Genomic DNA, 24,682 nt, shown 5'->3' with positions numbered 1-24,682 from the left:
GTCATTAGCATGGCTGCCAGACTGAGAGGCAAAGAGGGAGGAAGGAGGGAAGGATGGAAAGAAGGAAGGAGTAAGAGAATGAAATCACACCCAATTTTCCAAATGTCTTTTAGGGAACAAGTTAGCATCCAGGCTTGAGGGTGCACATAATTATCATCCAATGACAATCATGATCCCCGACCTTTCCCTTCCTTGCTCAGCCACTTGATGATTGGCCCCCCTTACAATCTGAATATGAAAAAATAAATAGCACACAGCTGTAGCTCTAATGCTCGTGCACCTATTTGACATTTTGAGCAGAACTGCTCTTCCTCAGACTCACCCTTGAGACTCAAACTTCTTCATGCCTACATCGTCGGACACCACCAAAGTCCACTGATTCCCTAATTTGTATGAATGTAACATTTATTTGCACTTTAATGTATTTTTTCGGTCCATGCGTGGTTGAAAGATGAAACTTTAATCTGGTAATATACTTAACTAAACTCATGAGGTACCTTTCTCAATTCCAACCCATATTCAACATTAACCTATTTTTGTATTAATGTAACGGCCCATTACTTTAGAGAAAGAGACAGAAAGATACCAAACATGTGGTCAAATGAGCCAATAACGTTCTTAATTATAACTTTAACTAATAATATATTTCCCAGATCAATTAAAAAAAGATTACATATTTTTAATTGATATACTTTTGTGTTGCAGAACTTTCTTCTTCTTTTCTACCGCATTAATCATCTTGAAGACCCCTCAGGTATATCTTGTGACCCTTTATCGAGACCCGACCCCTTGTTTGGAAACCATTTGACCCAATCAAATGCAACATGTTTATTACTAAATATCAAATATATTACATATCAGTCACAGATGGGGCATCTTTCAGAATAATTAATACTTTGTTGACACTTGTATCATAACTTAAACGACCTGCAGACTCCCACAGTGTATCAGTTTTATAGTGCAAAGTGCTTTTAAAACACAAACCTTTATTTGTATGGGCAAGGGACCTGGGGATTGTATATGACCTGAGGATCATTGTGTCTAATGTTCTGTAGCATTGCAACCCCCCTCAGTCTCTATGCACAAGTCCACTCCATCATCTTTACTGTAAGTCCACTTGTGCTAAAAAATTCTCAGAGGCCTTTTTGACAGCTATTACAACACAATCCTACTGCCTGGCGCCGTTCAACACCAAGGAGCCTGTTTATTGTTTTAATAGCTGCTACTTCAGTATTCTTTGTGCTCTTTTTGCTCCCTTTAGGAATAATAAATCAAGGAAAATAAAACCCAGATGGCTAAAGGACATGACTGGAATGTAAAGAGAAGAAATAAAAAAGCCAAACATGAATGGAAAGGCTAATAAAGGCTGTTTATCCGACAGTGTGTTGAAAAACGTATTGCTGAAATATCATGAACTGGTTAAGAAAGGGTTTTTTTTCAAATAATTTTTAAAGACCTGTCTCCTTTTCAGTCTTGTTGACTACTCATGGATACAAATATTTATCATTTTATTTGAATAAAATTGTACAACTAAAGATTTCAGTCTGACAGGGACATACAGTACAGTTCACGTGTGATAAACTAAAATCAAATAAAATCAAGTTTTATTTATATAGCACATTTATAAACGATTTTTGGTCGAGCCAAAGTGCTGTACATATAATAAAAATAGCCTACAGTAGAGACACTTTACAGCAGGGGTCTCCAACCTTTCTCCACCTGAGAGCTACTTTGAAAAAATGAAAGTGGCCAAGAGCTACTTGCATCGCATCGCTTACATTTATTCACATAGCACTCATCAGTTGAATTAAGCTACTTTTGTGTGAAATTGCAATACCTAAAGCTTATCTAAAATCTTAACTTCACATCAAGGTCCAAGAAAACGACAATTTCTCACGTATTAATATGGACAACATAGTAAGTACTTCACTGAAGATTCACATAAATGTCCAAGAGCAAATTACAATGTTTTCACTTCTTATTATGGCCCACATAGTAAATACATCGCCTTAATCACCACCTTGCAAGCATCTTATGGCACGTGTGTAAAATAAGTGCATTCACTCTTTTTTACAGTCAGTGAGATTACATGGAGTCCACCATAGAGGTGTCTGCTGGACCCACTTAGGTTCACTCGGAGTCATTTAATGTTCATCAGTCGGTCTTGTTCTGTATTTAGATTTCATTCATGCCAGAAAAAGCTGCTTCACAAAGGTCTGTAGAACAGAGCCACATAAAGCAGACAGGTTCAGTGCTGCTTGGTGATGTTCTTATAGTTTTCTGGGTCTAAGGCTCCAGAAATGTTGTGAGTTTTGCTGAACATGATTTATAACCTCCATCTCCACAGGATTGACACTGAACAGTGCAGCCATCTTTTCTTCTTCTTCGTGTTGACATGAAATTATAATAAAGCAATTGTATAGGTCTAGCCTCCCTATATCTGTGTGACATTGTTCCATCCTCAAAAACAAAAAACTAATACTTCTGAATTCTAGCTGCAGCTTCTAGCAACGGTCTTCTGTTAAAAAAAGGACACTGAATGTCTTGAATGAGGCATCACACACATGACTTGAGTCTGAACACAGCAGACAACAGTATTTAAGCATTATAAAAAAAAAAATAGTGCATGTGGGTGCACACTTACATTCTCTGTCTTACTGTTGCATGAATCCCATGAATGTATGAGATTAAATTAGCTTCATTATATCTCAGTGATTAAGTGAATAATAAAGTTTCTATCAGGTCACTATCAGCCTGTCACTCATTATTTTCAGGGAGTGGGCGGGGCTTGGAGGAACGGAGAGGAGACGGTGATCGCGGAAGCTTTCCTCCTCCCTTCACAAACTTTACACACGTATTTATCAACTGAAAATAGCAAGAGGACTTTCATACTCTGCAATCCAAGACTTGACATGACGATAACGAGTGTTTTTCAAAAACACAAATCCCTCCCATGTGTGTCTCTGAGCCGCAGCGGCCTGATTCAGAGCGGGCCATTCTGCCGGTGTTCCGGTTTAACTGGTTCCCCGATCAACTGGTTGACAGATGTGGAGGCGTGGCCTTCGACAGAGATACACATTTCGATCGCTTCTTCTGTCGTTTACATAAATCTTTTGGTATATTTGGCTGGATAGGAACACTTTGATGCACATTCAGTACCAGTGTGTGAGGTTGTAGTTACGATGGCGATATCCGGTGTTCCGGTTTAACTGGTTCCCCGATCAACTGGTTGACAGATGTGGAGGCGTGGCCTTCGACAGAGATACACATTTCGATCGCTTCTTCTGTCGTTTACATAAATCTTTTGGTATATTTGGCTGGATAGGAACACTTTGATGCACATTCAGTACCAGTGTGTGAGGTTGTAGTTACGATGGCGATATCCGGACGCGAACAGCGAGGACTACAAAAAGAAAAACGAGTTGACATGGGCATGTCTGTTCAAAACATTGCGAGCTCCAATAAATCATTTAAACCAGCTATTGTTGGCAGACTTATTACTGAATATCGTTCTTAATGTGATACCAAGTCCATCTGAGACCCGTGTACACCTTCAGACAGCCTCCAAGTGAAGCACACGTTGTTTACTCACAGTTTGAAAGCAGCGTGGAGAAGTCTTCAGCTGTGTTAAGCTGTGATCCGCTCGAATAAATCCTTAAAACCAGCTATTGTTGCCCGAATTATCACTGAATATCGTTCCTAATGTGATACCAAGTCCATCTGAGACCCGTGTACACCTTCAGACAGCCTCCCAGTGAAGCGTACGTTGTTTACTCAGAGTTTGAAAGCAGCGTGGAGAAGTTTTCAGCTGTGTTAAACTGTGATCCTCTCAGGTAAACTGTGATTCGCTCAGGGGAAATGGGATCCGCCCAGATTAAACTGTGTTACATCTTCTGTGGCTATCTACCAGCGATCATGTTTAATATGAAAGACACACACATACATCCCTTATAAAAACGCCATTCTGCAGCACTCATCCAGATAAGATGTGACTGTTAACTCGTTTTGCAAAGACAGCAGCAGAAATGTCATTGCTGCATGTGCAGGGATATTTAGACTTTAAAATGCTGATGGGTCATTAATCTTGGTCTCGGCAAACAATATTAGGAATCCTCTATTCAAACTACATAATATTCAGTGTCCATCGACATGAAAATAACAAAAAAGTTCATGCTGGACTCAAACCCGAGTCCCAACAGCAAAAGTCACTCCAGCCCTGCGCGTTATGAGTGCGCCACGGATCAACACGATACTACTCAGAGAATCCAGAATAAAATAACAGTGTTCAAAACACTCATGTCAATTACATTATATGATATTGCATTTACCTGACACGTTTATCTAAAGCGACTTACAATAAGTGCATAAGACCAAGAAGATACAAACTTGAAGAAAACAGAATCATAAAGTACATCAGGTTTCATAGAGCCAAAACATTTAAAGTGCTACTCAACTGGCTTTAGATAAGCCATTCCTTTATTAGTATATAAGTGCTTTGTTAATAATTCTAACGTCAATAAATCCTTTACAAACTATTCTTGTTGTCAGTCTTACATTTGTATCATATATCGTTATTAATATGATGTCGACTCGATTTGATACTCGTTTATACTTGTATAAATGGGTATCAGGTGTACAGACTTATCATTAATTGGGGCATGGGTCCAGTCTATATAAATTTGATTAACCGTTCACAATGTTGTGAGGTAGTGAGGAGATAGAGAGATACAGAGAGAGAGAGATAGAGATAGAGAGAGAGATAGATATAGATAGATAGATAGATATAGACAGATAAAGAGAGAGATAGTGAGAGAGAGAGATAGAGAGATAGATAGATAGACAGATAAAGAGAGAGATAGCGAGAGATAGTGAGATAGTGAGTGAAAGTGAGATATAGTGAGTGATTGAGCGTTGCCTGTGAGAGTGATTGTCCTGGTGAGTGGTTGTGGGTGAGTAATTGAGGTGCAACTGTGTGTATTTGAGAGAGGCTGGTATTGTACGTTTCCGTGTATTTGTCACTTTGTTTGTTTGTCTTTGTTGTATTCATTTGTTTGTGTATGAATACGTGAGGGTAAGTAGGTAGGCAGGAGTAGGCGCATAGGCGAGACAGGTGTAAGTAGGTGTTGGAGTAGGAGGAGGGACAGAGAGCGTTAGGAAATGGATCCCAGAATTGTAAAACAAATTCTGGATCTGAAAGTCCACCACCAGTATCCTGAGGGGTCAACCAAGAAAGAGCAGTATGTCATGAAGAGGAGAGCTGACACCTTCACGATAAAGGGTATGGATGCATATGGACTCTAGAAAACAATGATAATATGCTATGGTAAAACTAATACATCTAATATTATGTCATATAAACACCAGACGGAGAACTGTACTACATCTGCAGGCGCAAAAAGAATCAAACCGAGCACCTTGCCAAAGTGGTCTCTACTGCTGAAGAAGCAAACGATTTGTTTGCGGAGTTTCACTGCAGCAATATTGGTGGACACTGCGGAGTGGAGAAGACTCACTGTGCCATCATTGCTCGGTACTATTGGCCTGGCATGGAGGGTGACATACGCGAGTGGGTGAGTTGGTATCTTCAAAATAATGAGGTGGAATACACATTCAGGTTCAAAAGTAGCACAGAGGAGTGTAATGTGTATTTCAAAATTGCTGATGCTGTATGCGCAAACACCCTATCAGTTTAACATATAATTTATTTGCACTAAATATTTCTCATAACTGATGTTTGTCTGTTTTAGATTGCTCAGTGTCCACAGTGCCAGGCCAAGAGAGCCAACATTAAGGAGAAGCAGGAGTACAGTCCGATAGAGGTAAAATAAACCATGGCATACTGGTATTGTCAGTGTAGAAACACGTCAACAGTGATTTACTGTAATGCTCATGTATTTATTTCCCCCCAGGTTACGGAGCCTTTGGAACTGGTTGGGATGGACTTAGTGGGTAAACTCACAGTAACAGATGGTGGCAACCAGTACATATGTGTAATGGTTGACTATTTCACCAAATGGGCAGAGGCCTACCCACTTAAGACTAAAACAGCAGAGAGGTGACCAATTGTATCCTAGATTTCTTTTACAAATTTGGTGCACCTCAAAGACTGCTAACAGACCAGGGCTCAGAGTTTTGCAACAAGGTAGTGTTGATGCAGTATGAATCCCCAATATGTAACTGTAGTTGCTGTGCTAATCTATTGCTTGTTTGTCCCAATGATAATTTCAAGGTCAACTCTGGCCTGTGTGAGACACTGGCCATAAAAAGAAGCCTGTGCTCTGCATACCACCCACAGACCAATGGCCTTGTGGAGAAGTTAAACGGCACTATCCAGAGGTATTGGTTTTCAATACCTGATGGAATTCACGCTCTTCATAGAATTACAAACACATTTCCTAATGAATATGTTGCTTTATCATACATGAGAACCCATAAGCTCTCCTGCTTCCTCATGCCTACACTTGAATTCTGCATTTTAAGGTCATTGAACAAAATGGTGGCTGGTCACCCCAAACGTTGGGACCAGGTTCTGCAGTCCACCATGTTTGGTCTTCGGACAAAGAAGCAGCTGACCACACAATACAGCCCCTACTATTTGATGTTTGGGAGGGAGGCTAGGTATCCCTCCGAGGTGCCAAAGGAGTACCTGGTAAGATGTTCTAATGTTGTCATCCGTTTCAAACGTTTTCATTTGGATCATCTGTCTTCTAAAATTCTAACTGTGATTTGTTGCAGGTCAAAGAAGACAAAGTCAGCAGGCTGGTCGCAACGGAGGAGATCCACGAAGGCCTGAACAAACAGAAGGCTGTATTCACAGAGGTGAAAAAAAATATGAAACGAAGCCAGGACAACGTCCGCAAAAGAAAAGTGAAAAAGGGCCAGGAGGACAACTTCCAAGTAGGGGACCAGGTGTTGCGGAGGAACGTGAGACAGGAGCAAAGAAAAGGGGGAAAGCTGGACGATGACTGGTTGGGACCCTACACAATCCTGGAATTGGAGGGGAAAAAGGCAGTACTCGCTAAGGGTACCACAAAGCTCCAGACAAACATTGATCATTTAACACATTATATCCAGCCAGAGGAGAGGATCCCTGCCAAACTACAAAAGTTGTCCGATCTCTCTCCTCTGGCTGGTCCACAGCACACACAGACACCCACCACACAAACACCCACCACACAAACACCCACCACACAGCAAGGCGAGGCCCAAATGGCACCAAAGGATCCTGAACTTTGTAAGTAAACAGACAGAAAGTACACTCCAAATGATGCATTTCACAAATAACTTCCATTGCTATATTTCCAGTAATCCGACAAATATGGACAGGGAGGAGAAAGCAGACGCTCTGGTGCAAGTTTGGGCCATACAAAGTATATTCAGAGAACCTAATGGACTTGGCCCCAGGGAAGTGGTTGGAGGGAGAGGTAAGTTACTAAACAAAAGAATATTGGACTGATATTTATTTAGATTGTATCACAAGTTATTTTTGTACTCTTAGATCGTCAATTCATACATAACCATGGTAGGAAGGAAAGCTGGCGCTCTTACCTTGGACTCCTACCTTATGACGTCGCTCTGGGAGGGAACCCACAAAGGTTCTTTGAGAAGTGTGAGTAGGACTATATATTAGGATTTCTTTTTTTGTACATAAGTAGGCCTATGTGTTTTGTGTATATGTATGTTTGTATGTCCATACACACAAATACATACTTATGTTAGTGTATTAGTTGTCGTAATTATTATCATTTTTTTAGTTGGACCTTTTAAAATACGATGTGGCTGTTGGAGCGGTCTGCAGCCATGGACACTGGACGTTGATTGTAAGTAATCCTCAACATAAACAGATCTAGACGGAACCATGACACTATCTGATGTAGGGGTTGGTTATAATTAGTATTTGCATTTCCATAGATCATGTACCTAAAGGAGAGGCGGTCCCTGTTCGTCGACCCATTTGGGGCCACAGACGCACAGATACAAAAATGCAAAGACGTAACAAGGTGAATGAAATGTCAGCTTGGATGTGTGCAATAGACAAATACATGTATTCATACACCATGGATCATCTTTTGGGAGCAACAAAAAGGTCATTCAAGCATTTTTGTCCTTTAACAGGATTCAACTGATCTTGAATTAAATGGTTTTACCTTGGCATATGTTAAAATTGGCAAACTGTAATAAATGTGTGTTTTGTGTGTAGAGCATTGGTCCGCAAAAAGTGTCCAAAAATAGGGAGATGGGCATGCGCAACCGTTGCTCACCCTAAGCAACAGGACTCATCGGCATGCGGGGTGTTTGTGTGCAAGGTAAACATTTGATTATATCTGGAGCTATTTGTCATTATTAAAAAGTCCTCAAAATGATACTTATCAGACACTTTTTAGCTTGCAGAGCAGATATTGTCTGGCCAAAATATCGACTACGCTGTTGACCAGAAGGGTGTGGCCATGTTGCGGCTGGACATGTCAATGTCGCTGGTGACAAATTCAGGTATACAGAACTCTACCAGGTAAACTTGAATGTGTCTATATTGCCATTAAACTACATTATCTTCTTTTTTGCAGATGACCTATCCCAGCTCTGTAGGGCTTGTGGGGAGCTCAGCTCGGGGGCTGAAGGGGACATCGATACGTGGGTATGTAGAGAAATTCATGTCCTTCTGCTGGAAGACTGGGATGCACCTTGGATAGGTTACCTCAACATCACTGGGTGAACACTCACTATCACACAGCTATTGCAAATGTATAGTTGAATTCACCTAACTTGCATGTCTTTGCACTTTCGGTGGGCACTGGAGCAGCTGAAGGAACATACCAACACAGACTCCAAACAGAAAGGACCACAGCTAAGATTGTAACCCTATATATGACACCCATTGCCATACTATGTAAATAAATAATGTCTAAGGAAATTAAAACGGCTTAATTTTACATCCTAATCAGGATGAGTGATGTGAACCTGACAAAATGTTTGACAGTATTCTAAAGTATTTCTCTTTTTCCCTGTCAGATTGAGTGCACCACCTGCAATATGTGGTACCACATAGGGTGCGTGGGACTGTCCTCCCCCACAGAGGATGAGTATTTCTGCCCATCCTGCAAGTCTTGATGGCAGAACACTTCCTGCACCAGCCCAGAGTATACCTGCCTCAGGAGCTGCTGATCCGTACTCTCTACTCTGTCTACCCATAAGCCCCCCCCTCTCAATCAACTTCCTCTTGACTGCCTTTTCGGTTTATTTTATTTTACTATATTCATTTGTTTGCCTATCCTTGTTTGTCTACCCTCCCTCATACTGTAAATCGTATTTGAGTTGGAGAAACCCGCTATACAAATATAATGTATTATTATTACTCTGCAATAATCCAGTCTGTTCTCAGTACATCCATCACTGTGTGGTTTGGATCCCAACAGGACAGAAGGCCATGTTCCTTGTAATTGTATACATACTTGCCAAATAAAGCTGATACTATCAGTCAATAATGTTTCTTTTTAAAAGTTTAAAAGTGAAGAGGCACAACGTGACTACGTAAATGCACCAATGCACTCTCCTAAAAAAGTGGGAAACAGGAATATACACTAAAAAGTGCTATCCCTGTAGACTAGGGTAACCATAGAGACCACGTGTAAAGAACAGGTCAGTCGGCACCACGTTTAAATAATTAATGAAGTTAATAATTGTAATCCTGATCTTGATTTTTCATTAAATTTTAATATTTTTCAAATTCATTAATTATTGATTGCTATCATTGTTGTTGTCTTTCCTTCTGTCACACTAATGAGTAAGTCTACTATAGGCTACAGAAGCAAAGCTTGCATTGCACATTAGAACATGAATTTGGCCACTGTTATTATAGTTGCAATATGTAAGATTAGCCCTTAGCACACAATAGGGGACATGATGCCTATGCTGTTAAGTATTTTTATTTTGGTGAGTCTTTCGCAAGACAGAAAAGACAGCCAGTATTGCTAGAATATAAACCTTTTTGTAAATTGCATTCTGTTTCTAGCGCAACAGCTTTGGTCCAGGTTTACATCCGATCAGCTACTGCATTAGCAGACAGAGCAAAAGGAAATGGAGGCCTATTTAGAAAGTTAGCGTTTAAAAAATGTCTATATTGTGAGCATAATGTCATATTATATTATATTGTACAGCATAATGTTGCATGGCAAATATCACGAAACACATGGCCTGATTTGCATATTGGAACTTAATGTGTGCACTAGAACACACTTATATGTAAAACTAACACTTATCACAACATAATGTGGGCTCGCAGGCTGATAAACTAGAATATCTGATCACGGTGGGTCTTAATGAGGCTTGATACAGACCTCAGTCAGTATACTATATTATAATATGTATATTATATGGCTTAAAGTGTACATACATTTGCTCACATTATAAATGATGGTCGGGTTGCATTTTTCTGGAACTTTTTAACAAGTGTGATCTAAAAGGTTCAATACTTCGTGTTGATCCGTGGCGCACTCATAACGCGCAGGGCTGGAGTGACTTTTGCTGTTGGGACTCGGGTTTGAGTCCAGCATGAACTTTTTTGTTATTTTCATGTCGATGGACACTGAATATTATGTAGTTTGAATAGAGGATTCCTAATATTGTTTGCCGAGACCAAGATTAATGACCCATCAGCATTTTAAAGTCTAAATATCCCTGCACATGCAGCAATGACATTTCTGCTGCTGTCTTTGCAAAACGAGTTAACAGTCACATCTTATCTGGATGAGTGCTGCAGAATGGCGTTTTTATAAGGGATGTATGTGTGTGTCTTTCATATTAAACATGATCGCTGGTAGATAGCCACAGAAGATGTAACACAGTTTAATCTGGGCGGATCCCATTTCCCCTGAGCGAATCACAGTTTACCTGAGAGGATCACAGTTTAACACAGCTGAAAACTTCTCCACGCTGCTTTCAAACTCTGAGTAAACAACGTACGCTTCACTGGGAGGCTGTCTGAAGGTGTACACATGTCTCAGATGGACTTGGTATCACATTAGGAACGATATTCAGTGATAATTCGGGCAACAATAGCTGGTTTTAAGGATTTATTCGAGCGGATCACAGCTTAACACAGTTGAAGACTTCTCCACGCTGCTTTCAAACTGTGAGTAAACAACGTGTGCTTCACTTGGAGGCTGTCTGAAGGTGTACACGGGTCTCAGATGGACTTGGTATCACATTAAGAACGATATTCAGTAATAAGTCTGCCAACAATAGCTGGTTTAAATGATTTATTGGAGCTCGCAATGTTTTGAACAGACATGCCCATGTCAACTCGTTTTTCTTTTTGTAGTCCTCGCTGTTCGCGTCCGGATATCGCCATCGTAACTACAACCTCACACACTGGTACTGAATGTGCATCAAAGTGTTCCTATCCAGCCAAATATACCAAAAGATTTATGTAAACGACAGAAGAAGCGATCGAAATGTGTATCTCTGTCGAAGGCCACGCCTCCACATCTGTCAACCAGTTGATCGGGGAACCAGTTAAACCGGAACACCGGTGCTCTCACACACAAGCGTGCGCACATTCGCACCAACAAAAACACACACACAAAGCGGAGCAAAGCAGAAGCAGAAACATGTATTTCTCTGGGCAAAACACACTGACTGACTTCCCACGGACAATATGTTAACAGTCGGCACTAAATACCCGACTGATGCACCTCACGTCTTCAAGACCTTGCTAAAAACATCGCAGGAGAACGCCCCCTCAGGCTCTCCCTCACAGAGCCGAACTGACCAATCAGAATCTGGGTCCCGCCTGCTTCATTTGCCTATGGCTGACTAGTTAACGTGTTGGCCATATGAACGGCAACTAGTTAACTAGTGGATGCATATTGCAGCTTACGTTAACTAGTGAAGGCAAAATGTTCACTAGTGAACTAGTTGAAGCCTGTTTTGGTCTTCTAAGCTGACTAGTGAGGCTCAAAATGTGCACTAGTTAACTAGTGAGGTCCAAATTGTCCACTAGATGCACTAGTACAATTGTTTTTACCTTACTAGTTAACTAGTTACACACAATTTAGCTGACTAGTTAACTAGTGAAGCCTTAGAGGAGTCACTAGTGAACTAGTGACACAGATGTGTTGCTTACTAGTTAACTAGTGGAGGGCATTTTTTCTCACTAGTCAGGTTTTATTATGAACATGTTGGTCTTTGACCTTACATGTTACACATTTTTCTTACATGTAAGACCTTTCCTTCGACTAGTTTGGCTTTGTTCGCACTAGTGAGGTACTGCATGCAACCAGTTAGCTATTGATTTAACATGTATGGCTTTTCCCAGAACTAGTGGATATTTAGAGCCCACTAGTTGTGCTTTTGTTCTCTCTAGTTCAACACAATGACTCACTAGTTGACGTGTACGTGCAACTAGTTCACTAGTGAAATGTTTCAAAGTCATACATGTTTACTAGTGCATATTTTGACACATCACTAGTGAACTAGTTGCACGTACATGTCAACTAGTGAACGTTTTGCCTTTACTAGTTAACTAGTGAGTTATTCTGGGTGCGACTAGTTAACTAGTGCAGACACATGTGTGCCACTAGTTAACTAGTCGTGCTTATTTTGTGTGACTAGTTAACATGTCGGAGATTTTGCAGCGCACTAGTTAACGTGTAAGACTTTTAGGGTCACTAGTACGGTCAGAGGGTCACTAGTTCATCAAAAAGCTTACATGTCGGGACTTTGGCGTTACTAGTGCTGCTCCTGGCGTCACTAGTAAGGCATACGTGGTAACTAGTCGGACAAAAGGGCCACTAGTTGCTGAAAAAGAGCGACTAGTGAAATGGTTTATTTAACTAGTAAAGCAGAGTGCCTAACTAGTTTGACCATATATCCAACAAGTAAAATCAAGGAGCCAACTAGTGAAGGCCGCTGCCGTCTGATATCAAGGAAATTGAATAAATACTCAAAAGGCTTGCCATAGCAGCGCACTAGTTAACTTGTAAGACTTTTAGGGTCACTAGTACGGTCAGAGGGTCACTAGTTCATCAGAAAGCTTACACGTTGGGACTTTGGCGTCACTAGTGCTGCTCCTGGCGTCACTCGTAAGGCGTACGTGGTAACTAGTCGGACAAAAGGGCCACTAGTTGCTGAAAAAGAGCGACTAGTGAAATGTTTTATTTAACTAGTAAAGCAGAGTGCCTAACTAGTTTGACCATATATCCAACAAGTGAAATCAAGGAGCCAACTAGTGAATGCCGCTGCCGTCTGATATCAAGGAAATTGAATAAATACTCAAAAGGCTTGCCATACTTCTCTCACTAGTTAACTAGTAAAGGGCAAAGGGTGCACTAGTTAACACGTAGACATTTTGAGCCCCACTAGTTAACTAGTGAGGTCAAAAGAGGCGTCAACTAGTTAACTAGTGAACGTTTTGCCTTTACTAGTTAACTAGTGAGTTATTCTGGGTGCGACTAGTTAACTAGTGCAGACACATGTGTGCCACTAGTTAACTAGTCGTGCTTATTTTGTGTGACTAGTTAACATGTCAGAGATTTTGCAGCACACTAGTTAACTTGTAAGACTTTTAGGGTCACTAGTACGATCAGAGGGTCACTAGTTCATCAAAAAGCTTACACGTCGGGACTTTGGCGTTACTAGTGCTGCTCCTGGCGTCACTAGTAAGGCATACGTGGTAACTAGTCGGACAAAAGGGCCACTAGTTGCTGAAAAAGAGCGACTAGTGAAATGGCTTTATTTAACTAGTAAAGCAGAGTGCCTAACTAGTTTGACCATATATCCAACAAGTAAAATCAAGGAGCCAACTAGTGAAGGCCGCTGCCGTCTGATATCAAGGAAATTGAATAAATACTCAAAAGGCTTGCCATAGCAGCGCACTAGTTAACTTGTAAGACTTTTAGGGTCACTAGTACGGTCAGAGGGTCACTAGTTCATCAGAAAGCTTACACGTTGGGACTTTGGCGTCACTAGTGCTGCTCCTGGCGTCACTCGTAAGGCGTACGTGGTAACTAGTCGGACAAAAGGGCCACTAGTTGCTGAAAAAGAGCGACTAGTGAAATGTTTAGGACTTAGGACTTAGGAGACAAAAGGACTTAGGAGAAGAGACTGCGGTACTTTAGAGAATCCGAATGCACTTTCACTATCCGACGTGTTTATGATGCGCCAGCGGACGTCATTGTGTGCGTCTGCTGCTGTGGGAAACCTTGGAAACCACAGTTTTCTATACAGCGGACGACAACATGGATGTTTAATAAGAACGAGGGACTACTGTAAACTCATCTAGAGATTCTGCACCGTGCTCTGATGCTGCTGCTTTGCTTTATGAACGTGGACACCAGAGAAACATATTCTTCATGACCAAAGTTGGAATTGAATTAAAAAAGGAAAGTGAAACTTATGCTCGTCTCCCTCTCCCTCCGGTCCACATTAATACAAATTATCCCAATACGTATGATTGTATGAACTAAAGATCTTAAAAATCAATACAGATGTATTTATTATAAACGTTAGTCCTTAACATCTATCACTGTGTATATCACCATTCAGACATCTTTTAAAAGTTTAAGAAACCCCACACAGCTCAATAAAGACTGAAATGTTGACTTTATTTGATAATTTCAGTAAAAACTAACGTTCATATTTCTCTCTTTTATTATAATACTGATGAACGTTCAAAACAAAGCACTTTGGCTACTTACCAACTATGTTTTAAAAAGCTTAATAAGCACCGTAACTTTCATGATATCATTTCTCCGTCATAATCGTTTTTTTCCGTGAACGGCCGACTGTTGAGTGACAGCAAATGCTGCGGCTGCAATGCATTGTGGGGCAGCATTTTCGCTTCTCCTGTCGGTTAGGGAGGTCCAGTGGTTCCTAAGCTAAAGGAGGTTATAAAGGAAGTTTGAAACCTCCTTTCCTATCATTCTCATCATTCTAGAGAATTCGAACGGCACTTATCATGGCTGCCACTGAGGGACTTCCGGGTCATTTCACTCCTTTAGGAAGGTTCCTAAGCTAAATGGACTATTCGACTTCAGCCCTGGGCTGCAGTCGGATAGTTTAAAAATCAGCTCCTAAGTTCGAACCCTATCGTCTATTCCTTGACCTCTGAGTGAAACGTCACGGGGTTAAGGGATAGTGGATAGGAGAATTCAAAAGGACTTAGGAGAAGAGACTGCAGTACTTTAGAGAATCCGAATGCACTTTCACTATCCGACGTGTTTATGATGCGCCAGCGGACGTCCTGAATGTGCGTCTGCTGCTGTGGGGAAACTATGGAAACCACAGTTTTCTATACAGCGGACTACAGCATGGATGTTCAATAAGAACGAGGGACTACTGTGAACTCATCTAGAGACTCTGCACCGTGCTCTGAAGCTGCTGCTTTGCTTTATGAACGTGGACAACAGAGAAACATATTCTTCAGGACAAAAGTTGGAATTGAAATAAAAAAGGAAAGTGAAACTTATGCTCGTCACCCTCTCCCTCCGGTCCACATTAATACAAATGATCCCAATACGTATGATTGTATGAACTAAAGATCTTAAAATCAATACAGATGTATTTATTATACACGTTAGTCCTTAACATCTATCACTGTGTATATCACCATTCAAACATCTTTTAAAAGTTGAACAAACCCCACACAGCTCAGTAAAGACTGAAATGTTGACTTTATTTGATAATTTCAGTAAAAACTAACGTTCATATTCCTCTTTTTGATTATAATACTGATGAACGTTCAAAACAAAGCACTTTGGCAACTTACCACCTATGTTTTAAAATGCCTAATAAGCACCGTAACTTTCATGATATCATTTCTCGGTCATAATCGGTTGTTTCCGTGAACGGCCGAGACTCGAGTGACGGCAAATGCTGCGGCTGCAATGCATTGTGGGGCAGCATTTTCGCTTCTCCTGTCGGTTAGGGAGGTCCAGTGGTTCCTAAGCTAAAGGAGGTTATAAAGGAAGTTTGAAACCTCCTTTCCTATCATTCTCATCATTCTAGAGAATTCGAACGGCACTTATCATGGCTGCCACTGAGGGACTTCCGGGTCATTTCACTCCTTTAGGAAGGTTCCTAAGCTAAATGGACTATTCGACTTCAGCCCTGGTCTTTTTTTAAAATTGGGACAGCCTTCTTTCGGCGGAAGTGACGTGTGCGGTCTACGAATGCACCCTTCTAAGGACACAACCCCTGAATTGAGACACAGCCCTACACGTGGACTCAAATGCTCATGTTCAATACTGTCACTGTCCCTTCGTTTTACTCTATAGCCTACATGTTTTTAAAGAGGTTTTTGGTTTACCCCGACACAGAGTGGTTAATCTTTATCCTGTGTGTGACAGCAAACAAATCAGTTATTGTCTTTTATATTCTAGACAAGCTGCACTGCTAATAAGAACAAATGGTTTCATGACGGTCACACAGGAAATCCACAAAGGTGCAGAAGGTTGATTCATTTTCACATGTGATGTTGCATCTATCTTCTCTTTTGACAATTGAGGGGTTCACTATGGGGGCTGTTTGTGATCTTAACACTTTTGAACTTTAGGAAAAAGGCTTGCCAAATAAATGCATTAGAGCAGTGATTCTCAAATGGGGGTACGCGGACCCCTGGGGGTATGTTGGGGTACTGCAGGGGGTACGTGAGATTTCAAAAATAAAATTAAAAAAAGGTTAATTAAAAAAATACCATGCATGATTACAAAAATAATCTCAGTACAATAAGTTAAAAAATAGTTTTATGTATTGATTTAAATTGACATGCATCCGCTAAGAAAAGTAGGCGTTGTTACTGTTTGAACTAACGTAACAACGGAAGGAACTGCTTCTATAGTGTTTTTGAGGAGCTTTTTGATTACAGATTTGAAAACATCGTTGCTTGCTTTAAAAGTAGCACAATTCATTATGTCAAACCTTGGAAAGTATCTAGATATCCCTGCCCTAATGCCAAAGGAACTGCACAATGAATATGTGTCGCCGTTTGATGTCTATGTCTGGACCGCTGCGTAAAAAGGAGGGTTTCTGCCCCATTACTTCTCTTCTTACTTCTATAAGAATAAAACACGGAGGACGGAGATCTCTTTTTGTCCCCCTCTTCTCCCCGCTGCAGCCTAGCAGCTGATCTCAAAGCACGCTCCCCTCTCCTGCAGGGAGAAAAACTCTATTTATATACTTTATATAGGTTGATACAGTAGCCCCTTTTTTAAAATAGTTTTTATAGGTGTTGCTATCTGTTTTGTGTAGCGTGGTTCTACAAGCAAGTCAATGCATTCATTGGGTGGTATCAGAGAGTTACACGGGTCTGTAAATGCAATGAAAACAATTGGCCACAGCAAATAATTTATATTAAACATGTAATTTTTACTTTTGAATACTTCAGTACAAAGGATGTATTGAATAATTTAAGTGATATATGTGTACACATATAAATCATTAGTCAAAACAGGGCTACATTTGATTTAATTAAAAGGTATAATATGTGGTAAACTGAAGAGCCCTTTGGGAGCCGAAAGAGCCGGCTCTTCTTGGTGAGCAGAGCCAAATGATCCGGCTCACCAAGAAGAGCCGGAATTCCCATCACTAGAACGAATGACTTCTTCTGCGAGGATTTATAAAAGCAGCTGGAATCCCTTAAATTGCATTACTGCCACCTACAGTATGTATTTCTGCTGAGTGTCATTATTCTATTGGATAAAAAAAGTTAGGAAACGCCCCTATACGATCCGCCTCCTTGCTGCGGTCTGCAGCCAGACCCATCTCACAACTACGGGTAGCGATGAGAAGTGAGGCAGGGACGAGCTCTGCCTCTCGTAAGCATGCTCGTAAGCCCACAGTAACTGGCTGGAGCGCGGGCACTAATTTAACGCGGGCACTTATTTTGTGAGCGCGCTCAAGCCAGTACTGTGGGGTAAGGTGAGGGAGGCACAGATGAGCTCTGCCTCACCTCAGAATGCGTCACCCCACAGAAACTGTCTGGAAAGCGGGCCCTAAGCGCATGCCTGCACCATCTCACTGTACGTCACCAATGTAATGTTTGTAGATCCCTTTATTACATGTATCCTCGCCATCCATAGTCTCTAAATAACTTATTTCACGTATGATATTTAGGCTCGCTGGTCTCATCATACAACGGCAATGAAAAAAGCACCAGGGGAGGCAGCCATAACCTCTGCCGCACTGAAGGGGGCGCAGTGAGCCCACGGGTTCTTGTTGCTACTGTTATTCTACGCAGAGACGGTAGACTTAAACAACAAACTAGACTTTTGAAACTACAGGAAGATAAGGAGGACTTTTACAAAAAAGTAATGGAGATTGATGTCCAGAAGGATAGCATGGACTTCATCTTCAAGTCAAGGTAAGACCCCAATTGTAATGAAAATGGGATCTTACTAAGAAAGAACAATCCAATATTTAGATTTTGGGTATCCTTTTGTTGAACGGTCTGTTTAAAATGAATCGAAGCATCAGACCAAAAAAGCTTTTGAAAATAATCGAATATTTCGATTAAGGTCAACATATAATATTTGTAAATCTGACTCTGAAAGAGTCAGTGCCTCACCAGCCATGAACCTCACCGCACGTCACTGATCTATAAAGCCATGTTGGGTAAACTACCTTTTTTATATCTGCTCTCTGATCTCTCGACGAATTGAAAGTACGTATTGCCTGAGATCTCATGATGTTGTTTTATTGAATGTGCCAAGTGCTAGGACTGTCTTAGGGAAGAAAGCTTTTAGATGTGCAGCTGCACTAACTTGGAACAGCCTGCAAACATGTTTAAAACTGAGCACTTTGGTTCCCCTGCATCATTTAAAAACTCGGCTGGGTGACTTGCTGTTTGATACTCATGGTAGCTGTCACTGTAAATAGAGTTTGTAAACGGTGCCCTGCACATTATGTTGTATGTCATCCTTATTGTTGTTCTGTTGTTTTATGTTACATGTGTAATGTCCTGCAGGTCACCCTTCAAAAAGAGATCTTTTGATCTCAAGGGGCTTCACCTGGTTAAATAAAGGCTACAAACAAACACACTTTGCCCCTGAACATTATTATAATACAATGTGCATTGTACACATTCCAGAGATTGCACGTTTTACATAAGAGGAAGAAACATTTGTATATGGATATGAGACACTGGATGTAAACTCAACCCATGTATTCATGTGTGTTCAAACTACATAACCACATTGCCCTGTGATCACAGAGGAGAGAAGGATTCAGAGCTGAACAAATAACAGATGTTATTTTTAAGAAGAAAAGACACAGACAATGCAATCAACAATTGACCAGTGAAGACTTAGCATACATCATAGCATACATAGCATACATCACATATGTATACATAGCATGTATACATAGCATACATCATAGCATACATCATAGCGTACATCATTTGTTCATCTTTTTATTATTAAATCTCAATATGTTAAAAATAAAACTAATTTCTGGGCATTGGGTCAACTATTTCATGAACTAATCCCACTTTTAAATCTTGAACTTTGTCTGTTAAATTCAGTCTTTTAACAATTGTATTGCAGTATAACTATATCTTGCTTTCTCCGCCTCATCAGAGTTATGGATTGGATTCTAAATCTCATTCTACTTTCAGGTAAGTGTAACTCCTTTTACTTTCTCTAAGTGAACAGTCTCTGAATAAACATCACTGTAGTGTACTGTAGTTTCTCTCAGCTGCAGCATGTTTTTGATTTTCGATTACACTGTTTCTCTCCTCCAGATATCAAACCAACCAATTTACCAATCATTAACTCAATCAATTACTACATTAATCAGTTAACAAACCAATCACTAACTTAATCATAACTAACTAAATCAACCAACCAACCAATCAATTCAAATCATAATTTAAATGGCTCGTAAAATATAAAAGTGTAATCGAATGTAATTTGAGTATGTTTATTGTATTTTTCAGTTGAAATGTATCTCCACGACTTCTCTCCCACAGCGCTGTGCTCTCTGTCTTCATGTGTACTCCAACCTGAGTTTGTCTTATTCAAAGAAAAGAAAACCTGGCGTGAGGCTCAGAGTTTCTGCAGAGAGGATTGTCTCGACCTGGCCACCATAGAGGACCTGGGAGATATAGAAACAGTGCTGAGATCTGTTGAGGTACGATGATGCCGTGTGGAAAGGGGAGCAGAGGTGGCACTGGTCCATAACTGAAAAAGATGTCTACAAGAAGGGAGAAAGAGATTATTTCATTTGGGACATCCAAGAAGATACTGGTTTCACTGTCTTCAACAACGGGACACTGTTTGTCAGAGAGTGCACCACCACACAACGTTCAATTTGCTTTGATGGTGAGTGACACTTTGATTCTGGAGTCACTCTCTCACACACACACACACACACACACACACACACACACACACACACACACACACACACACACACACACACACACACACACACACACACACACACACACACACACACACACACACACCACACACACACACACACACACACACACACACACACACACACACACACACACACACACACACACACACACACACACACACACACACACACACACACACACACACACACACAATTTAAAATGTGTGCCTCTACTGTGACATGTCTCCATGCTTTAATGTTCAAAAAGCTCTTTATTTTTCTCATACTACCTCTGTTCACCCTCTGTCTGAAACCAGAGCCCAGTCTGCTCTGATTGGTTAGCTGGCCGGCTCTGTTGTGATTGGTCAACTGCTTAGAGATGTCCCGCCCCTTAGCCTATAACGTACAATGTGTTGGAGCGCTAGCCAATAGGAGAATGAGTGTTACATAGTGATGTCACTATGTTACAGATGTAAACAAAGGAGTCCAATGGAGGCGTTTCAGGCAGGGGTTTTAGCCTTTGCAGACCATTTACATGCACACAAACCGATATAACACGTAGAAGGGAAACCCCCAAAAGCCTGTATACACAAGGCGTCTTTAAGGATCAAAACAATCAGCACCAGTCTTTCTAATACACAGAGAGACACAGAAAACGATAAACTTGTGGTTTTCTTCATAGGAGGAAAACAAGGTAGAGATCAGCACGTACACGTTGCAAATGCTAGGATGGATTGCTGCTCGAGACCACTGCAGACAATTCTTCACAGACCTGGCCAGTGTGAGGAATGATGGGAAGTAGCCGGGGACCAGCAAGTGTGGGTTGGCCTCTTCAGGGACATCTGGGTGTGGTCGGACCAGACATTATCCTCATTCAGATACTGGAAAACAGGCAAAGCTGTTTATACTCCATCTGACGGAAACTGTGGAGCTTTGATGAAGAGCGTTTCTGGACGATGGGGAGAACGGCTACGCAGAGTGACAGAAAAACACCCGTTCCTCTGTAAATGTGGTGAGTTCTTCAATTTCATTATTTCATATTCCCTGTTTAGTTAATTTTTTTAGCTCATAATCTAAATTATTTTATTATTTGTGAGAACAGGTGAACATACAGTATATGTCCATACAATAGTGTGTGTGAGCTTAAAGGTAGGGTATGTAAGAATGGAGAAACCAGCTCGAGTGCACTAGAATTGGAAAATACACAACCGAAAAAAATCTGCCCCTTCCTTCAGACTCCCATTATTTTCATAAGCTCCACTCCAGTCAACAGGCTTGTAGTAATGCACCTAAAGCTTTTTTGGATGGCCAAACATGCCAGAGGAAGAATAATTATTGCACTTTATCCGTTTAAGGAGTAGTTTGTCCCAATACACAGTACTGTAAGTCAAATGCAACTTGCCAAAAATACCAGGAAGTCCTACTGCATTTGGTCGCATATTGCAGTATGAAAATGTGCATAGTATTCAACCCTCCATCCCCGGTGCCGCGGAGAAGACGTCACATTGACTGAAACCCTGAGAGAGAAGCAGAGCTCTCCATCTGTGGCGAACATAAGCTCACATATTTTTATTTTAACAGTCACCTATTATGCAAAATGCACTTTTATACATGAATGTGTGTCCCCGGTGTTACATGTTTTGTATAGATATGGCTCCTATAATATATTGTTCAAATTGTGCAAAATTTGCGACGGATAAATGAGAAAGAGGGTTAAAGTTCAAGATATAAGACGTTTGTTCCCAATTGTGTGTATTCTGCATGCTAGTGCAGTTGCACTACATACTGAAAGAAAAAAGTATGCAGCCTTATTTTTGCATCCATATGACCTTATTTGATCGTATCAAATATTCCACTCTGCAATTAATAATAATAACAATAATAGATTTATTTTGTTTGCGCTTTTCCAGGTGCTCAAAGACGCTTTACAGATATAGTGAAAAGAACAACAAATACATAAAGTTAAATTCAAATAATACAAAAACAATCACACATTAAAAGCCAGATTGAAGAGGTGAGTGCTTTGAAGGTGGTGAGGTCAGGGCAGTCTCTGATGGGTTGTGGGAGTGAGTTCCAGAGGGAGGGGGCAGCGACGGAGAAGGCTCTGTCCCCCAGGTCCGGTGCTTGATGCGGGCGGGGATGGATAGGATGTTGGCTCCTGATGAGCGGAGGCAGCGGGAAGGGGTGTGGTGGTGCAGCAGGTCTGTGAGGTAGGGGGGGGGCTGATTGTTGAGGGCTTTGTGAGTAATCAGGAGGACTTTGAAGTTGATTATCCATGAAGAAGGATCGTCCAATTCCCTTATTTTTATTTTTAAAATGTAATTGAGATTGAAGTACGGAAATTGTACGACATTGGTGTATAATATTTCACATCTGTTTATGCGACGATCATACAAAGACAATTCAACAATAGGCATGTAACATTTAAGTTTAAGATTTATTTTATTATTATTTTCCTGAATTTCTTGCACATTTTCCTGAAGAAAAAATCATATTGTGAGCTTTGCTTTTAATTTCTTTATTTTCTATTTCAAGGAGCTGGCGGAGAAGGTGGGAATGTTACGGAGTTTCAGTGGAAATATTTTGTAAGAACTACAAAGCAAAACTAACAATTGTAATATTAATCCAATCCAACTTTATTTATATAGCACTTTAAAAACCTTCAGACCAAAGTGCTGTACAGAGAGATAAGCTCACACAACATAATATAAATACATTTAAAATACAAGATACAAACACAAAACAAACCAGAATAAACGTAATAATTAAAAAATAAATAACAGCCATATAATAAAAACAATAGACCACTGAAAGCAAATAAAAGAAATCTACTTGTTTCTGAATGCCTCACATCGCGGAGGGGGCCTCACCCGAAGCGCATATGCGGCGCAATTACTGTAAGCATGCACCCCCCCCCCCCCCCCGGGTGTTTTTTTAACGCTGAAACATTCAGACTGTTGGAAAAACCCAGATAACCTGGAGAAAACCCATTCATGAAGACTACATGGATTTAGGGGGGACAATGGGAACACATTACATTAAAGGTGAACAGGTCTCCCTTGGAAAAGAGATCAATGATCTCAATGGGATTTTATCTGTATAAATAAAGGTTTGAAATGAAATGAAAGGTAGAGGGGGAAAAGTGGGGTAGAGGGGTAGAGGGGATGTAGATTGCCATTTAATTCAGCATCATGAAGTTCTCCTGCTTCCTCTTGATCATTTGAGTTTGCGGAGTGGAATATCTGAGCAATGGTTCCCCTGTCACCATCCTGTGGGTCCGCGACCCCACCCGAGCGGAACGGATCTTTACTGCAGGAGGGTTTGCTATTGTGAGTGGTGCGACGAGGGTACGCCGCAGGCTAATTGCATTGTTCTTCTTCAGATGTGGTGCGACGAGGGTACGCTGCACGCTAGTCTCACTGTTCTTCTTCAGAGGTGGTGTGACGAGGGTACGCTGCACTCTAGTCTCAATGTTCTTCTTCAGAGGTGGTGCGACGAGGGTACGCTGCACTCTAGTCTCATGTTCTTCTTCAGAGGTGGTGTGACGAGGGTACGCTGCACTCTAGTCTCACTGTTCTTCTTCAGAGGTGGTGTGACGAGGGTACGCTGCACTCTAGTCTCACTGTTCTTCTTCAGAGGTGGTGTGACGAGGGTACGCTGCACCATAGTCTCACTGTTCTTCTTCAGAGGTGGTGTGACGAGGGTACGCCGCACGCTAATTTCACTGTTCTTCTGCGCGGTGTCCCGGCTTTTAGAAGTGTCCAATCTGGGCGACCGCTCTCCTGTTTCTTTCCCACGGTTCTTTGATGACTCCACCCCAGTTAGGGCAGAGTGTCTTCCTGCAGGTGCTCCCGGTGTTTTAATGGTTGGGGTGCGGGTTGGCCGCAGATCAGCAGTACTGCTCTCTTTGAGCTGAAACTTGTCCTTTTCCAGGTACTGCTTTCTCTTCTCCTCCGAGGAAGCGGTGCACTGGCATGTAGAATTTGCCTTCGTGGGCAACGGTTCACCTGCATCTTTTGAACCATGGCGGGCATCACCAGCTCGGGAAAGTGTTGGCAGGACGTGCGGCCTCACATCCACCGCGGCTTGCTGCAGGCTGCTGCGTTCCTGTTCCCGTTCCCGTTGCCGTTTCATTAAGCACTCCTTGCTAAACGGGTCAGTACCGCGTTTGGGCAACCACTCATCAGTTTCTCGACAGAAGTAATTGTAATCTGGCTCCTCCCGTAATCTCTGAGCTGCTGGATGATGCGCGCTCTCCTGCTCCATGTATTGCTGGATTTGGTTCTCTCCCTCAGCAATCTGTTTCTCCATTTCTCTGGCAGCA

At 41.3% G+C, this 24,682-nt stretch overlaps 1 protein-coding gene and 1 long non-coding RNA gene across 5 annotated transcripts; both read left to right on the top strand.

Annotated features, from left to right (window-relative positions):
• Nucleotides 1–4,818: 4,818 nt before the first annotated feature.
• Nucleotides 4,819–9,728, top strand: LOC117461175 (uncharacterized). Of its 4 annotated transcripts, none has more exons than XM_071206166.1 (13): nt 4,819–5,278; nt 5,365–5,570; nt 5,748–5,819; nt 5,910–6,336; nt 6,481–6,649; nt 6,736–7,234; nt 7,306–7,424; nt 7,499–7,609; nt 7,755–7,820; nt 7,912–8,000; nt 8,201–8,306; nt 8,385–8,490; nt 8,565–9,728. In XM_071206166.1, the coding sequence occupies exons 4-13, from the start codon at nt 6,152–6,154 to the stop codon at nt 8,711–8,713; spliced, it is 1,599 nt and encodes a 532-aa protein (XP_071062267.1). In that variant the 5' UTR covers nt 4,819–5,278; nt 5,365–5,570; nt 5,748–5,819; nt 5,910–6,151; the 3' UTR covers nt 8,714–9,728. The 4 variants fall into 4 exon arrangements, with proteins under 4 accessions (XP_071062267.1, XP_071062269.1, XP_071062268.1 ...); XM_071206168.1 differs by having other exon boundaries at nt 4,819–5,570; nt 5,910–5,949; nt 6,230–6,336; XM_071206167.1 differs by having other exon boundaries at nt 4,819–5,570; nt 5,910–6,142; nt 6,230–6,336.
• Nucleotides 9,729–10,505: 777 nt separating this feature from the next.
• On the top strand, nt 10,506–21,117 carry LOC139435506 (uncharacterized). Its single transcript, XR_011644751.1, has 4 exons — nt 10,506–11,128; nt 19,572–19,609; nt 19,964–20,315; nt 21,041–21,117. It is a non-coding gene; the product is annotated as an uncharacterized lncRNA (long non-coding RNA).
• The last annotated feature ends 3,565 nt before the right edge of the window (nt 21,118–24,682 follow it).

The sequence above is a fragment of the Pseudochaenichthys georgianus genome, chromosome 16 (assembly GCF_902827115.2).
Source record: "Pseudochaenichthys georgianus chromosome 16, fPseGeo1.2, whole genome shotgun sequence".
Taxonomy (NCBI): Eukaryota; Metazoa; Chordata; class Actinopteri; order Perciformes; family Channichthyidae; genus Pseudochaenichthys; species Pseudochaenichthys georgianus.
This window is presented reverse-complemented; position numbering and strand designations above follow the sequence as displayed.

What these genes read in the sequence shown, in the direction of transcription:
- LOC117461175 (XM_071206166.1), top strand. Translation starts at nt 6,152, where the DNA reads ATGCAGTATGAATCCCCAATATGTAACTGTAGTTGCTGTGCTAATCTA. An exon ending in AGGTGCCAAAGGAGTACCTG is followed by an intron (nt 6,650 to 6,735) that starts GTAAGATGTTCT and finishes GATTTGTTGCAG; the next exon opens with GTCAAAGAAGACAAAGTCAG. An exon ending in ACCAAAGGATCCTGAACTTT is followed by an intron (nt 7,235 to 7,305) that starts GTAAGTAAACAG and finishes CTATATTTCCAG; the next exon opens with TAATCCGACAAATATGGACA.